The 17,173-nt window shown below is 46.3% G+C and overlaps 1 protein-coding gene across 3 annotated transcripts; it reads left to right on the plus strand.

Annotated features, from left to right (window-relative positions):
• NEIL2 (nei like DNA glycosylase 2) lies at positions 1-15,293 on the plus strand. 3 transcript variants are annotated; one of them, XM_043565271.1, is made up of 5 exons: positions 1-387; positions 2,042-2,181; positions 7,231-7,583; positions 12,143-12,339; positions 14,252-15,293. In XM_043565271.1, the coding sequence occupies exons 2-5, from the start codon at positions 2,044-2,046 to the stop codon at positions 14,563-14,565; spliced, it is 1,002 nt and encodes a 333-aa protein (XP_043421206.1). In that variant the 5' UTR covers positions 1-387; positions 2,042-2,043; the 3' UTR covers positions 14,566-15,293. The 3 variants fall into 3 exon arrangements, with proteins under 3 accessions (XP_043421206.1, XP_043421204.1, XP_043421211.1); XM_043565269.1 differs by having other exon boundaries at positions 1-158; XM_043565276.1 differs by lacking the exon at positions 1-387 and adding an exon at positions 3,344-3,793 and having other exon boundaries at positions 2,074-2,181.
• The last annotated feature ends 1,880 nt before the right edge of the window (positions 15,294-17,173 follow it).

Here is a 17,173-nt window from a genome sequence, read left to right on the forward strand (position 1 = left end):
CTACCCCGCCCCTCCCCGCCTCGGGATCTGGACCTGCTTCTCCCGGGGCCGTTCCGCGGGTAGAGCCGGGCGCACGCCAGCCTTCGCGTCCTCTCCGTCCTGTGCTCGGAAGCGGCGCCGCGGTCCTGGGGCGGGCTGAGGGGTGCGGGCCGCAGCCGGTGAGTTCCGCCGCCCGCCCTCGCCGTGGCCCGCGCCTGCGGGGAGGGAGGAGCAGGCCGGGACGGCGCAGGCCCCCTGCGCAGCGGTGCGCGGAGCCCCTGCGGCCGGGAGTGCCCGGTTTTCCCGCGGCCTGCGCGGGGTCGTCACCAGCTACCTGCGCGACGACGCAGTGACCGACAGTTTTAGAAGCATCCTTTCCGGAATCCGCACCCGCGGCCCAATTTTTTGGTTGGTTTGTTTACCGCTGTGCGTCCCTGCATTTACCCCTGGGAGGCTCCCCTCCGTGCCCTTCAGCCCTGTCTCTGCGCCTGCCCATCTCCCTGCCTCACCCTGAGAGACTTGGGGAAAAGTAGCCATTTTAGAGCCACCCTCGGGGAGTGAGTGGTTTACCTCAAGAAGGGAGGACGCCCTGAAGCCCCTCTCCGCTGCCTCTTTCGGCTACGAAGCCATTAACCAGCCTCACGGCAGTTAGCCTCTCTAAGGAGGGGCCTTGAGAGTAGGCAAGATGTCCCCATCAAATCTTTGTCCTTTCCCCTTCTGGTCCCTTCAGGCTATGGCAGAGGTAACTTGCTGCCCAGTTTTACATCTCCATAAGTATACCTAAAAGAAATACGCCCCTGTGTCAAGAAATTTCAAAGGGTAAGTGCATTTCAGATGGACGCTTTTCCAGAAACTTCCTCCGTTGGAGATGGCCTGGGTACAGAGAGCTGGTTGAGGTTTAGGTTCGCTCCAGTCTGGCAGGGCTCCTTGCAATCCAGAGCTTTTTGTCAGTAAAGCCTCTCCAGTATCTTGAAGGCCTGATTAAGGGAAATAGCACTACTTTTTAGCGAATCTAAAGCACCATCAAATTTAAAATACACATTATTGAACGTGCTGCTAATTAAACTATGAGAAAGCATGCATATAGTAAGAGGCATCCCCATTTTGGAAAACTTTAAATGTTTTTTAGAACTGCTGAAATACGATAGCTCCCACCATGCCAGGTACCTACTTAGTTCTTTGGGGTTTTGTCATACTTACAGAGTCTTGTGCAGGTGAGGAAATGGATGGTTAAGTAGTGTGCCCTGGTTAAGGGGAGGGGTGGGGTGGGGAGGGACTCCTAGCTGCAGGAAACCTGGGTACAGGCCACTCAGACTCAAACATCTGAATGTTTATACGTAAACTCTGAGTGAACTTGGGTGATTGGGGGCAGAGAGAGATGGGGGTCACAGATAACCAGGGTTAAAACAACCCCAGCTATTTGCAGTTACCAGGAATAATTATCTGTAGTTAAGCTGGATGTGGCCTCTCCCTGCTCGGAAGGAACATGACCCCCTGTTTGCACTTGTCATGGTTCTGAGCTCTGTATTTGTCATCACACACACAGAACCCCTACTAGTGGGGTGGTCCTGGGAAGACCACATCCACATCTGTGTCTCTGTGTCCCTTACAGCCTTCTCTTCCATCACCATTTCTCCCCTAAAAGTGGGGAGAGAAATCAGCAGCAGTGGGTTGGAATAATTTTGCTGAAGGGGGAGGACAGGGAAAGTGTGGAGAGGAGTCTGGGGCCCACAGTGCAGGCAAACTACCTAGGGCCAGCTCCCGTCCAAGCCGCCACAGGAGCAAAGTGGAGGCTCCCATGACGTGATGCCTAGCATGCTGTTGGTGTGTAACAAGTTTGCTGCATGAAGAAAGGAGAAGGAAACTGGGCCATTACTGGGGAACTGGCCCACACCCTGGCACAGTTCGTCCTTCTCTTTGATCTGACCCCTCTTCTCAGCCGCACTCTCTTTTTGGCCATCTATACTCTTCAAGCTGATGGCAAAACACAGCTGCTTGGAACTTGGCACCCATAAAAAATGCTAGAGAAAAGCTAGCTTCTTTTCCCCACTTCTGCCTGCAGGGATGCCAGAAGGACCATCTGTGAGGAAGTTCCACCACTTGGTCTCCCCCTTTGTGGGGCAGCAGGTGGTCAAGACAGGGGGCAGCAGTAAGAAGCTAAACCCTGCCAGCTTTCAGTCCCTGTGGCTCCTAGACAACCAGGTGAGTTGATTTGGGCTTGATACCTCACATAAATGGGCTGGCTCCATCAGTATGTCCTGTGACCCCCGTAGAATTTATCTCTAGGGGCGCCTGGGTGGCTCAGTTGGTTGCGTGTCTGACTTCGGCTCACGTCATGATCTCGAGGTCTGTGAGTTCGAGCCCCGCGTCAGGCTCTGCTCTGACAGCTAGGAGCCTGGAGCCCGCTTCCCATTCTCTCTCTCCGCCTCTCTCTCTGCCCCTCCCTTGCTCATGCTCTGTCTCTCTCTGTCGAAATAAATAAACATTAAAAAAAAAAAAAAAAAGAATTTATCTCCAGACTTGCCATGCTGTCGCTTCCTTGAGCCCAAGACAGCCACGCTAAGACCCCATGCAGCCTCTCCTCTGAAAGAGCATAGCCTTCTGATCTAGATTCCGGTTGACTCATCCTTGCCCTGAGCATAAGTCAGAATTGCCTCAAGGAGGGTCCCAGGGCTCCTGTGGTCTGACTTGTGGCTCTTCCTCTAGGCCTGCTTCTTACCCTGCCCTAAATCTCACTTCCAATCATATTGAACTATCTGGAGCTCCTCTACCAATCCTTCTTGCTCAGGGTTTTGACATGCTGTTCCCCTGCTTGGGCAAGTCTTCCTTTTTTCCCCAAATCTGCCCCATTCCTATCCCTTCATGTGACCATGGTAATTCCTCATTTTCAGGATTCAGCCTTGCCATCACATCCTCTGAGAAGCCTGGCCTGCCTGCTCTAAAGCTGGGGAGAGACTTCTCTGTGCTTCCAGGCCCCCCTACCCTGAAAGGCGGGGGGGGGGGGGGGGAGTGGGGGGGTCCTCCAATTGAATTTGTTTTACTTGTTGAATGGAGGAGACAGATAAATAGGTCAGGGCCTGTGCCCTCATCAGTATTGTATGCCTAGCACTAAGCTGAGTGCCTGCTCTTAGGAGGCATATATATGGTAATTACCTATAGAAAAAATAAATTAGCTCTGGTGTTTAGCTGTGTGCTCCTAAGCAAATTGCTTAATCTCTTAGCTCTAGTTTCTGCAATCGTAAAATGGGGATAAATCACTTACCAGTTAAAATTGTATTAAACCGACTTTATGCCTGGCACAGATAGGTGTTCCATAAATGCTAATTCTCTTTTTTCCACCTTACCCTTCACACACCCCCCTCAGGTTATAAAACCATTCTTGGTTAGAACTGAAAGAGGTCTTCTAGAACTTCACGTATATTTTCAACGTTTGGAGATGGGGGCTCAGAGAGGTAGAACTCTCAACCCAAGTTGACATAGCTACCTGGAAGCCAGGTCCCCTGACTTCCAGGTCGGTGCTCCTCCCACGGGAGCCTTTGGACTCTTTGACCAGATGCTACACTGCAAAGTTTGCAGGGGCAGGATTATATCCTTTCACCTCTGGATCATTAGCACTTAGCCCGTGCCCGCCACAGAACTAGCTCTCCGAGAATATATATGGAATGGCTGAGTGGACTGAAGAATGTGTGGAAAAAGAAATCTCGAGACGGAACTGGGAGCCAGTTTCCTAGAAAACCAAGGTAGAAATTGGGTGTTGTGGAAGCCTGAGAACCCTGCGGGACATGGCCTTGGGGAACAGCCTGGCATGTGGGTGGTAAGTTCTCATCACTGCACTTCCTTCTCGGCACGTCTCCCTCCTAAGGGTCCAAGAGTCGAATTTGGAAAGTAAGACCTGGATGGACAACAGAGGAAACTGTTAGGTAACAGTGAACGGAAAGGAGAAGAGCATATGATTAAGCCCCATTTGAGGGCCTCAACAGAGAAGAGGTCCTTGGGGCCTAGAGTAAAAGACTTCATGAAGGAGGTGGGATTTGAGTTGGACCTTGAAGGATGTAGGAATTTCGATGGACCAAAAGGAAAAGAAGGGCATTTCAGGTTTCTGAAGCAGTTACAGACAGGAATGAGAACAGTGGGCTGATGAAGCAGGAAAAGATTGGCCCCACTCTGTGCCACCTGTTTTTCTGGCATGTCACTTTCCCTGTCTTTCCTTGTTGGTTCTCCAGTTTCTATATCTGGAATTGTGTTTGATTACTCATGACAGATTCAGAAGAACAGCTTATTCATGTCTGGAGGTTCCTCCCTGCCACCCCCCGCCCCCCTGCTCCCCCCTTCACTTCCTTGACATAATGGGAAGTCTAGAGGAGGCAGTCCAGAGTGGTATGGGAACAACACAAGATCATTAGGCATCAGGTTCTCTGCTTTCCCCTCCCTGGGGTGTGACCCTCATCCTCATGATGATAACATGGCTGCTGGGATTCCAGCCATTACATTCTAGGCAGGAAGAAAGGGGGATAGGGCAGAAGGGACCTGAAAGCTGCTTGTTCACCTGTTTTATTTTACTGTTTTTTTAAGTTTATTTATTTTGAGAGAGAGAGAGTGGGGGAGGGGCAGAGAGAGGAGAGAGAGAATCCCAAGCAGGCCCCCTCACTAACAGTGCGGTGCCTGATGCAGGGCTCCATCCCACAAACTGTGAGATCATGACCTGAGCTGAAACCAAGAGTCAGACATTTAACTGACTGAGACACCCGGGCTCTCCATGGTTCACCTGATTTAAAGAGCTTTTCTGGAAACCACATTTGACCACTCCTGCATATGTATCACTGGCTGCCCCATCTCTAAGGGAGTCTGGGAGACAGAGATTTTTAGCTGAGAATATTGAGGTTCCCATAATTCAGCAGGTTTGTCAGTAGGGAAGAGGAGAGAGGGAGCTTGGGAGGCAGTCAACAGTCTCCCTACACCAGGTTCCATATCTTTGTTTTTCCCTCTCATTTTGCAAAGCACACACTCCAGGAGCTGCCTGAGAAAGAGTGCATGGGGGATAAGTATTGAGTCCTTACATGGCTGTTAATGTTTCTATTCCATCCTTTTTGGGTGGAGTGGGATATCTAATCCAACCCCCCTACATACTTAGACTTTTAACCAATCCTCTAATTAAAAAAAATCTGTAGCAGCCTTACTGAGATATAATTGACATAACATACAATTCAGCCATTTAAAATGTGCGATTTGGTAGTGTTTAGTATCTTCACATAGTTTTACAACCATCACCACAATTGATTTGAGAACATTATCATCTCCCCAGGAAGAAACCCTGTGCCTGTTAGCAGTCACTCCCCATTTCACCCCAACTTTCCACCCGTAGCCCTAAACAACCATTAATCTATTCTCTGTTTCTATAAATTTGCCCCCGTCTTTTTTTTTAAACATTTCACATATATGGAATCATGCAACATGTATTCTTTTGTGACTGCTTTTACTGAGCATAATGTTTTCAAGGTTCATCCATGTTGTAGCATGTGTCAAGAATTTCCTTTTGAAATAATGAGTTTCCAGAGGGAAAGAGTGGAGACTTACTCATCTGTATGCCCCTCAGAGCCTAGCGCACTGCCTGGCACATTGTATAAGCTCAATTAATGGTCAGTTAATTGAAGTAACAACAATTTCACAGGAATTTAAAAGAGGGACAGTAGAAATTGCCAACAGTGTCTTGACCTAGGCATTTTTTGACCTGATGAATGTTTTGATCCTCAGGGGCATTTGACAGATACAGCATTATACCAACATTGGTGAATTTTCATCAAGAGGGTGTTTTCTGGAACAAAGCCTGTTTTTGCCCACTTAATTCTTGCTCACTTTTTTATGTAGCTCAGTTAAAGCTGTTTCTAATATGTGGCAGCAAACTGCCGTGCTCAGACTTGCAGATGAGTTATTCTGGAATTATTTAGAAAGGTAATGCCCTCTTTTAGGGAGAGGATTTCGAAGAACTACAGTTATAATGTGTATACTCACTGACAAATTGGAGATGACATCAGAACTGTGTGATCTCTAAGTACGTACTTTGGGTGGCTGAAAAAGCAACATAGGCGATTCCATTATTGACGCCGGGTGTTTTGGTTTTGCCTGAATTTCAAATCATGCAGATCTGGCTCATCCTGGAATCTGGACATGCATATTACATACTAGGACTAGCAATATGAAAATAGAATATGAAGCAGCTGGAACATTCTTTTACATACATTTCCCTTTCTCCTCTTTTACTGAAATCACTTTTATTGGGATGAGGTGAATTCTTTTCCTTATTACATTTTATATACATTTTATGGTTTGATTCATGGATCAGTTTTTGTTGATCGATACTCCAGTTTTTATTGATTATAGTTTTTTATTGTGAGTTCTCTTGTGGTTTCTTCTAAACCCAATTTCAGTGAGTTGAGAAGTACCAATTTTTACGATGTGTAAAATACATTGTATATTTAGAGTGTACACAATACAGTACTTTAGCTGCTGTCGATTTGTGTGGTGTGTGTGCTGGCTATTTCTAACAAAGAAAAGGTATTAATTAAATACAAGAATGACAATTTGCATTTACTTCTTAGCCAATCCGTGAAAGCATTTCCCCTCAGGAATCCTAGGGGGGTCCTGCTGTATAGCATGGATCTGTGTCGTTGCTAATCTAAGTCTTCTGCTTTCAATCACTTTGAAAACTGTGTGCTGACTGCCCACACCTTTTGAGTGGAGAGCAAAAGGCAAGTTCAAAACATTCAACTTGGGAGAGCTTCATGGAAGAGGCAAAAAGGGATAAATTTGCATTCAAAGAGATACCTGCGTACCCCTTTTCTCGTCTTCCCTTCTTTGGGGCTGTAAGCCTGTCCCAGTCCATTCAGACTACTTTAGCAGAATACCACAGATGAGGTGACTTATCAACCACAGAAATTCATCTCTCACAGTTCCAGAGGCTGGAAATCCAAGATCAGACAGCCTGGCGGCTTGGGTGTCTGGCGAGGGCCTGCTTCCTGGTTCATAGACCGCCACCTTCTTGCTGTCCTCACCTGGTGGAAGGGGTATGGGAGCTCTCTGGGGTCTCTTTTAAGGGCACTAATCCCATTCATGAAGACTTCACTCTCATGACCTAATTATCTCCCAGAGGCCTCACCTCCAGATACCATCACACTGTGGGTTAAGTTTGACTGTACAAATGTGGGGAGAACACAACTCCATAGCAAAGGCTTAGATCACTTTCATTTTTTTCAGGTCCATGGAAAGAAATTATTCCTTAGATTTGATCCAGATGAAGAACTTGGGTCCCTTGGCAACAACTCACTACCGGAGCCTCTGCAGGAAGGAGAGAAGAAGGAAGAGGCTGAGGACCAAAAGCAGGCCTTGGGGCCCAGCAGCCGGGAAATCAACCGGTCCTCTCAGTCCCTGGAGCGTGTTGTTCCCAGTGGAGACAACAGTTTGGAGTGTTTGCGGGGAGACACTCCCGCAGAAGGTGCTGAGAGGTGGCTGCAGGTCAGCTTTGGTTTATTTGGCAGCATTTGGGTGAACGAGTTCTCCAGAGCGAAGAAAGCAAACAAGAGGGGTGACTGGAGGGACCCCATTCCAAGGTAATGGCGTGGTTGAGTGGGCTGTGGGCTGTGGCTCTGCAGTGTTTAACACAACGCCCCCGTGCAGGCTTGGGGCTAGGCTCTGTGGGCTCACTCACGTGGCTATCCTCCCTGCTCTCCAGCTGCACACTTCCTAGGAGAGAGAAGACACTTCTGTGTCTACCCATAGTAGACAGCAGTCTGTGGTCTGTACTCAGAGAGCACAGGAAACATACTGGGGCAGCTTAGAAAAAAGGAAGAACTTCCCCCACAGGCGTGGCTCCTGAAGGTGGGATGGCTCTGAAGGACATTTTATGGCTTGACTAGTGCACTGTGAGAGCAATGCCTTGGTGTGTAAGTCTCTGTCCATTTCCAGGATTATTTCCTTAGTACAGATTCCCAAAGGAGTCATTGCTGGTCACGGAGAACACGCATTCTCATGGCCTTGCAGAAGTGCTCACACTTGGCTGGATTCTTTTATATTTATATATATGTGTATATGTATATATAAAGCTTATAGATATATAGATCTGTAGATATGATCTATAGATATAGCATATATATATTATACATTTTTTTCCATGGGGGTAAAATATGTTGGTCAGAGTTTAATGGATAATTTGTCCTGAGACCTTGAAAACTTACAAATCAGGGGTGCCTGGGTGGCTCAGTCGGTTAAGTGTCTGACTTCAGCTCAGGTCATGATCTCGCGGTCCGTGAGTTCAAGCCCCCCGTCGGGCTCTGGGCTGATGGCTCAGAGCCTGGAGCCTGCTTCCGATTCTGTGTCTCCCTCTCTCTCTGTCCCTCCCCCGTTCATGCTCTGTCTCTCTCTGTCTCAAAAATAAATACACGTTAAAAAAAAATTAAAAAAAGAAAACTTACAAATCAGAATGCACATCTCAGCACTGTGGGAAGGGACAACCAGGTAGTCCTGAGGCTGAGGCTGAAGCCCCTGTGCACTCTCAGAAGACAGATAATGAAGATTAAGTTTACTCTTATTATGATGCCCTTACTTTATGCAAGTCTCAATATTTTAAGCCACACAGTATGTGCACAATTGCAGATAATGGCGGGGAAAATAATGCCACTAAGTAAATTCGCAACAAAAGATTTCATGTGTCTGTTTGCCATCTGGATGTCTTCTTTGGAAAAGGGTCTATTCATGACTCCTGCCCATTTCTTCACTGGATTATTTTTGTGTGTGTGTGTGGGGGGGGTGTTGAGTTTGATAAATTCTTTATAGAATTTGGATACAACCCTTTATCTGATATGTCATTTGCAAATATCTTCTCCCATTCCATTGGTTACCTTTTAGTTTTGCTGATTGTTTCCTTCACTGTGCAGAAGTTTTTTATCTTGATGAGGTCCCAATAGTTCATTTTTGCTTTTGCTTCCCTTGCCTCTGGAGACATGTCAAGTAAGAAGTTGATGCAGCTGAGGTCAAAGAGGTTGCTGCCTGTGTTCTCCTCTAGGATTTTGATGGCTTCCTGTCTCACATTTAGGTCTTTCAGCCATTTTGAGTTTATTTTTGTGTATGGTGTAAGAAAGTGGTTCAGTTTCATTCTTCTGCATGTTGCTACCCAGTTTTCCCAACACCATTTGCTAAAGAGGCTGTCTTTTTTCCATTGGATATTCTTTCCTGCTTTGTTGAAGATGAGTTGGCCATACATTTGTGGGTCCATTTTTGGATTCTCTGTTCTGTTCCATTAATAAACATATTTGCTTTTGTGCCAGTACATACAGTCTTGACGATTACAGCTTTTTGTAATACAGCTTGAAGTCGGAATTGTGATACCTCCAAGCTTTGGTTTTCTTTTTCAACGTTACTTTGGCTATTCGGGGTCTTTTTATTTATTTATTTTGAGAGATAGATTGAGATTGTGCACAGGGGAGGGTCAGAGAGAGGGAGAGAGAGAATCCCAAGCAGGCTCCAATGCTGTCAGCACAGAGCCTGAACATGGGGCTCGATCCCACAAACCATGAGACCATGACCTGAGGTAAAATCAAGAGTCAGATGCTTAACTGACTGAGCCACCAGCACCCCAGGGGTCTTTTCTTTAAATCTTCTCTTGCCAAGTCATATCTGTTTTTTTTATTCTTCATGTTTTATATTTTCCTTTGTCCCCCACCCTACTCTTTTTCTTAATTAGGCTTACCAGAGTTTTATCAACTTTGTTCGTCTTTCAAATAAATAATACTAGTTTTATATACTCTATAAGGGAAGAGTGTCTACTCATTTTCCAAATGTTTGAGTGGGGTCATCATTTTGTTTTCATTTTATTACTGGATTATGATCAGGACAGTCAGCCTGTAAATTTTCTACTTTAGGCATCTGTTAAGATCTGTAGCCAAACACATCATTGATCTTTGCTTACATTTTTATGTACATAAATGAAGATCAACGTAAAACATTATGAAACTGTTAAGAACAGGTTATTGCTTTGAAAACTCAAATTTTCTCTATCCTTGCTTATTTTTTTATTTAATATGCCAAATGTGGGAAGAAGAGTGTTAAAATCCTCTAGGGTGATTGTGGTTTTATAAAGTTTCTCCTTGTCTTTCTAGTGTGTTTATGTGTTTGCTGCCCTTTTGTTCAAGGCATCAAAGTCTCTGACTCTCATAGGTTCTTTGCAGCTTTATTATTAAATAATAACATACATTCTAGTTGCCTTTAATCTTGAATTCTGCCTTTCCTGATGTGAATAATGCTACTCTGGTTGGCCCCCCATTTGGTCTTTTTCCACTTAGTTATAGGCATGCTTTTTTCATTGATGTTAGGTATGTTTCTTATAAACGGTGAACATCTGGCTTTCGTATCTTATTTCTTTTTAAGTTGACTTATTTATTCTGAGAGAGAGAGAGAGTGTGCAGGGGAGGGGCAGAGAGAGAAGGAGAGAGAATCCCAAGCAGGCTCCACACCAGCAGCCCAGAGCCCGACACGGGGCTCCAACCCACGAACCATGAGATCGTGACCTGAACCAAAACCAAGAATCGGATGTTCAATTGACTGAGCCACCCAGGTGCCCCGGCTTTGGTATCTCTTTAAAGTCAAACCGAAACTGTGTTTTGGAATGGGGTAGCCGCAGTATTTGGATTTCTTCCATTTGCCACTTTATTTTATCTTGTTTCTTTCCTTCTGTTGGATTTTTCAAGTTTTTTTTTTCCTCTTTTTAACTCCTGTTAATTTGGAAGTGCTTCTGTTCATCTCCTTTCTATTGCTAATAATCTTGACTTTAAATTAGACCTGCGTTTTTTCTTAGCTAATAATGACTGCGTTTTAAACAACATTAAGTGAATGACACCTGTCCCTTATTATTGAAACTGGTTTTTTGCTCACTCTCCTTCATCCTTCTGAGAGGAGACCTTTAAAATGTTTGTACTTCACTGCTGCTTTTCTTGTCATATCCACCCTATCTCCTGCGTTTGCTGAGATCGTTTAGAACCTTAGTTCCAGGTTGTTAACTATATAATAGTATTAATTATGTGTAGGTAAATTAATTAATATTAAAAACACATGAACATGGGTATCTTCTGATTCAAGAATGCCTTCCTAACACATTATAGTTCTCCGGTGTGCTACTGTATAGTCCGCTTAGATCTCACAATAAATATTACACAACCCAGTGCTGCCCCTTATGACCCCCCCTTTTCATCTCCCCTTGGCTTGAGGTCCCTGCTGCTCTCATTCCCATTGGACAGTTAGTCTTCCTTGAGTAGTTAACCTTAGTTGCTATGGTAGATGTGTCTCTGAGTCCTCTTCCTCTGAAGTTGTCCCTTCACTTCCACCTAAGGTGCCAGCTACGTCAGATATGTGGATATTCCCTTTCAGATGTGGAGTCCGTTTGCGGTCTGATTATCTGCCCTCACAAAGTAACCCATTGTTTCTTTATCAAAGTTCCTAAAGTTTCTCCTCTGTCCTTGGAATTCAGGAAGCCCCTGGGAGTACGTGTGGGTATGGATTTCTCAGTAAATCTTGCCTGGACTGGGAGTGGTACCTCTTTAGCATTCATTTCTCTGTCCTTCTTAACAAACTGTGTTTTGTGCAGGTAGCCACACCTGCTGGGCTTTAAGACTTTTCTGTGTGTTCCACACTGTCTTCAGTGAACATACATGTATTGCTATGATCAGAGAAATGAAGCGATACAGATGTCTTCTTTTAATCACCGCATTTAGCCCTGAGATTTTTCTGATGCTGGCAGAGCCATCCGTTTTCTCTTCTGGGATCTTAGCTTCCCTGGGTTAATCTTTTTTTTTTTTTTTTGGTTAATGTTTATTTCTGAGACAGAGACAGAGCATGAGTGGGGGAGGGGCAGAGAGAGAGGGAGACACAGAATGGGAAGCAGGTTCCAGGCTCTGAGCTGTCAGCACAGAGCCTGATGCAGGACTCAAACCCACAAACCAGGAGATCATGACCTGAGCCGAAGTCATTCACTCAACCGACTGACCCATCCAGGTGCTCCATGGGTTAATCTTGACTGTGGAGTGGGAGCACTATGGATGTCTGGCCTGACTCTCGAGTGGGAACTGTGTGTATGCGTGCGCTGAAATGTATGGACTTACGATCTTTTCTTTCTTCCCAGGTTGGTCCTGTACTTTGGCGGTGGCGGCTTCCTGGCATTTTATAATTGTCAGATGGCTTGGAGCCCTTCCCCAGTGGTCATACCCGCTTCTGACATCTTGTCCGAAAAGTTCCATCGAGCACGAGCCTTGGAAGCTCTGAGCCAGGAGCAGCCTGTCTGCTATACACTGCTGGACCAAAGATACTTCTCTGGTTTAGGTATGACTGATGGGAGAGGGAGGAGACCACTGTCCCCTGCCCCCCCCACCCCGAAGTGTGCCAGTATTGCTGGTCTTGAGGCGGTCATTTAATCTCTTCAGCTTCACTTCCCTCATCTTTAAACTGAGGGAGTTAGATTAGGCAATTTCTAACTTCTCTCCTAGCTGAAGAATTCGTATCCTAATTATATTATAAGCTGGAGTCTGCCGGTGGCCACAGTCCAGTGTAACTTCCTAAGGGGCAGGAGCCCTGTCTTCTTCCTCCTTGAATGCTCCACTGCCCGGTGCGGTGCCTGGCACCCGGCAGGTACTCGATCACCTGATCGGTATCTGCTGGGAACTGAGAGCTGTACAGTTTGCTAAGGGAGAGCACCGCGTTCGCTGGTGGGGCCTCTCTTGGGCAGGTGGAGCTGCCTGCTGGCCAAAGCACACAAGCCTCAGGCCTCCTCTGGGAGCTTAAAAGACATGACCGAGGAAGCGGGTTCCCTCTCTCTGTGCAAGGGTCATGAGCAATGAAACTGTGAGCGTTTTGAGGCGGGGAGAGCTGAACACTGTGAAAACTAGAACAGCCTGAACTAGAAAAACTTACTGTTCTTCCTGCTTCAGCAGAAGAATTAGTGCACCTGTGATTAGCTGCTGAGGCAATCGAGGGAGCCGGTGATGACAAAATCACCTCATAGCCGAGGCCTCGTGTTGCCTGCCGCAGCCACAGCTCACCTCGTGAGCAGGGAGGAGGCCCAGGGGCTCACCAGACAGCGGCCTCGCATTTTCACAGTAAGACTGTGGGAGTCCCTGAGCCCTGAGGAATAAAGAGACCCTTACAAGTAGCCTTTGGGATATTTATAGCGGGAGCTAATGCTCTACTAACTAGTCATTATTACTAACCATAGTAATAACAGCCAACATTTTTTCAAGTGACTCTAATATGCCAGGCACGTGCTTTCATTCTTACTGTTTCTCTGTAGGATACTTATTACTTTTCCCTTTATTCAGATGAAGCAACTAAAGCAGAGGACACATTGCAGATAAATGGTACAACTGAGCCGTGAATCCGGTTTGCCAGTGAATTGGTCATCCATCCAGTCCACACATGCTGAACACTTGCCTTCTGCCACGCTCAGCTTCCCCTCTTAAGGAGGTTATTAATGGCCCGGTGAGCATGGACTCAGGTCACCACAACTTAAGATAGATTGTGGCAAATGCCTAGTAGAGATTAAAGAAAGTGTGCTGCTGGAACATTTTGAAGAGAATCAGTTAACTGATTCTGGAAGGAGGGCTCAAGGCTGACTTCAGAGAATGTGGCAGCAGTAGAAAAATAATGAAATAATACCTCTTAAACACTTTCTACTTCAGGCATTATGCTTGACATTTTAAATAATAACAGCTAATATTTATTGAGTATTTTCTGTGTACCAGCCACAGTGCTCAGCATTTGTGCTTGTGTGTGTGAGAGAGAGAAAGAGAGAGAATTCTTGTTTACTGCTCACAAAAGCAGGTAACCAAGCCCCATTTTACAGCTGAGGAAAGTGAAGCTTACAGAAGTTAAGGAACTTGCCAGAGTTACATAGCTAGGATCTGGTTGAGCAGGGGTTCAAAGGCAGATGGTCAGGTTCCATAGCCTGTTTTGATAACCTCTTTGCTGTAACATGGACCATGCCTAAGTTTACTTCATTCCGTCTTCACAGCAACCTTAAAGGTAAGTATTAGCAAACCCGCTTGGCAGACAGGAAGTTGACTCAGGATATGTGACTTGCCCAAGAGCCTCCAGTCCGTGGTAGAGCTGGCTCCAGGTCTCCTGGAGGAGCCCCCGCCGCCATCCAACCAGCTTCAGTTTGCTCTGCTAACTTTGCGGACCGAGCTCCTCATGGATCTGTTCTTTTTCCTTCCCTTGCCCTCTCCCTGCCTCCTCCCAGGGAACATCATTAAGAACGAAGCCTTGTACAGAGCTGGGATCCATCCCCTTTCTCTTGGTTCCCTCCTCAGTCCTCCGCATCTGGAGGCCCTGGTGGATCACGTGGTGGAGTTCAGTGCCGACTGGCTTCGGGGCAAGTTCCAGGGCAAACAGCAGCACACGCAGGTCTACCAGAAGGAGCAGTGCCCCGTCGGGCACCAGGTTATGAAAGAGGCATTTGGGCCTCCAGGTGGCTTCCAGAGGCTCACCTGGTGGTGCCCGCAGTGCCAGCCCAGGCTGCCACCTGACGAGCAAGAGCAGGGCCGGCTCTCCTAAGGCTCTCTAGCCCCTTCTTCATAACACTTTGCCCTGCAGGGGCTGATTCCTGAGTGTCAGGAAAGCGGGCACTGTCAGTATGTGGGACTGGGCACAGGAAGTGGAGGGCAGCGTGGGGCGGGGGCGGGGGGCGGGTGTCAGTACCATTGCTGTCCATCTCTCTGGTGTTCTAAGGCACTTTCTACAGGGTTAGATTTTTTTCTTTTCTCTAGTTTTGGTTAATTCTTCTTATCTAATTCTGCCATTGTGAAAGATGAGAAAAATTATGGCAACGGTAAAGGGAGAAACCTCCCAGTGGGGCATTGAAAGTGATAGCATATGGAGAACAGCTATGCCTCCACATTGCTTTGCAGGCCTTTGGTTTTGTTTTTGAAAGCTTGGTTGGTTTTCAGGCCCTCCATTTGGAAAAAGGAGTTGTCTCTCTTTGTTCCCCTAGAGGGATCCAGGGATGAGGATGGAGTAGCACATGAGGGTAGTGACCCACCTGGATCCTTTCCTGTGGGATGGAGACCCCGAGAGAAGAGTGGGAGGAAGAGAGGGACCAGGAATTGACCACCTTCCTGCCATGCCCAGTGGGCTTAAGAGAAAAACTGCTTATTTCCTCCTTAAGGTGTTGATATGTTGAACAGTGCAGGAATCGAGGATTGTGGAGACATGTTGTCAGGTTGTCAGCAACATGTCCAAGAAACGAGGACAGTGACGTGAAAATAAAGCTCTTTGTTCTTTTCCGTTGTTGTCTTTATTTGGTAGTCAGGGCTCTCAGGCTGTAAATACCTGAGCTCTCGTGAAGGCGGCTGTGTAGGACTGGCTGAGTTGGTCCGACGGGTCTGCTGAAAAGGAGCAGGGCAGGGAGGGGGTGAACACACACCTGCTCTTCTGCCCGTAGGTGTGCTGCATTGCCATGAAATGTGGCAGAGCACAGGTGGATTTATTTCCATGCACCAACCTCTGGCCTGTAGAAGACAGTGATTTGCATGAGCAAAATGGAAAAATAGTAAATATTTTAAGGCTTTCCTTTACATTCATCTCTTATGTCATCAAGAGTTGTTAACACTGGGGAGAGCCACTTTATGGCAGACCTGTAACCTGTAGGGACAGTTAACATGTACCGAGTACTTTGTGAGGAAAGCTGTTAGCCCAGCTATTGCCATATAATCTGCAAAAAAAACCTTTCGTGGAGATAAGTACTCACTGTTACAGTCTTTGTTTTATAGGTGAGGAAACAGAACTCTAGACTAGACGCTGAGGAAGTTGCTTAAGATCACACAGTTAACAGAGTTCAAGGGCACACACATATCACTCACAACTTTGTGGTTCCTTCTGTACAGGCCTCTATAACTGTGCCCCCGTACTGACCCAGGTGATGACTGACATCAGTAGGGGTATGTCCCTGAAAGTAGCCAAGTTTCCTTCGATGCAGCACCTCTGAAAATATGACCTTAGGAAGAAGCATCACCCCTGATGTCTCGCAAATGAAGGGTTCTGTCATCAGATAATGCCTTATTCCCCTCGTGGTGCTTTGTGGACCTCATAAAAGGCTCCCAGAAATTCTGCAATGAAGCAAAGTGCTCTTACTTTGCCCACTGTTTCCAAACCTTATTTTACCATGAAACGCATTTCACCTTTACTCCTCCTTGGAACAGAGTGTGGAAAAGGCAAACTTCTTCAAGCACCATTTGAATCTGCTCTCACATGTGCCTCTCCACTGTCTGTTTATCCTTTGGATCATTGCCTGCAACCAATATCAACAACCCCATTCAGTCATGACTTTTTTTTTAAGTTTATTTTGAGAGAGCACACAGGTGAGTGGGGGAGGGGCAGAGAGAGAGAGAGAATCCCAAGCAGGCTCCCCACTGTCAGTGCAGAGCCCAATGTGGGGCTCAATCTCGTGAACCGTGAGATCCTGACCTGAGCTAAAATCAAGAGTCAGATGCTTAACCGACTGAGCCACCTAGGTGCCCCTCAGTCATGACATTCTTATATCCAATCTAAATCATTTCTGCTTTCTTTGTATTTCTTTCATAAATATCTTACACAATTGTACCTTAGTTACCTTTTATACTTTACAGAAGTGCCATTCTTTCGGCCTTAGGCTGTATATGAGTCAGCTAGGGTTGCCTGACAAAATAGTATGGCGTGGGAAACTTCACAGAAATTTGTGCTCTCATGGTTCCAGAGCCTGAAGTCTACCATCAAGGTGCCAGCATGTCAGTTTCTCCTGAGGTCTCTCTCCTTGGCTTACAGCTGCCTTCTTGGTGTCCCTACAGGGACTTTTCTCTATGTGCAGGTACTAACTGGGGTCTCTTGCTCTCCTTAGAAGGATACCAGTCCTGTATATGGGTTAGGGCCCCACACTTACGACCGCATTTAACCTTAGTCACCTCTTTAAAGGTCCTATCCTAATATCCCACATGGCAGGTTAAGACTTCAATGTAAGAGTTGACTGGGGAGAGAAATGGGGGTATTTAACTTAAATTAGTTTGTAAAACCCAACTTCCAGACTGGATACTGTGAAAATAACTATTTGAGTAATAGACTGCTTTTTGTATCTATAAGAATTATTTATCCACTCTTGCATGTATGTGTGTGCATGTATATATATTATATG

This window comes from Prionailurus bengalensis, chromosome B1, assembly GCF_016509475.1.
Source record: "Prionailurus bengalensis isolate Pbe53 chromosome B1, Fcat_Pben_1.1_paternal_pri, whole genome shotgun sequence".
Classification (NCBI taxonomy): domain Eukaryota; kingdom Metazoa; phylum Chordata; class Mammalia; order Carnivora; family Felidae; genus Prionailurus; species Prionailurus bengalensis.

Excerpts from the sequence above, each read along its gene's own strand:
- NEIL2 (XM_043565271.1), top strand. The coding sequence starts at position 2,044 with ATGCCAGAAGGACCATCTGTGAGGAAGTTCCACCACTTGGTCTCCCCC. Across the intron at positions 2,182-7,230 it reads TGTGGCTCCTAGACAACCAG|GTCCATGGAAAGAAATTATT; the intron begins GTGAGTTGATTT and ends CATTTTTTTCAG. Across the intron at positions 12,340-14,251 it reads AAGATACTTCTCTGGTTTAG|GGAACATCATTAAGAACGAA; the intron begins GTATGACTGATG and ends GCCTCCTCCCAG.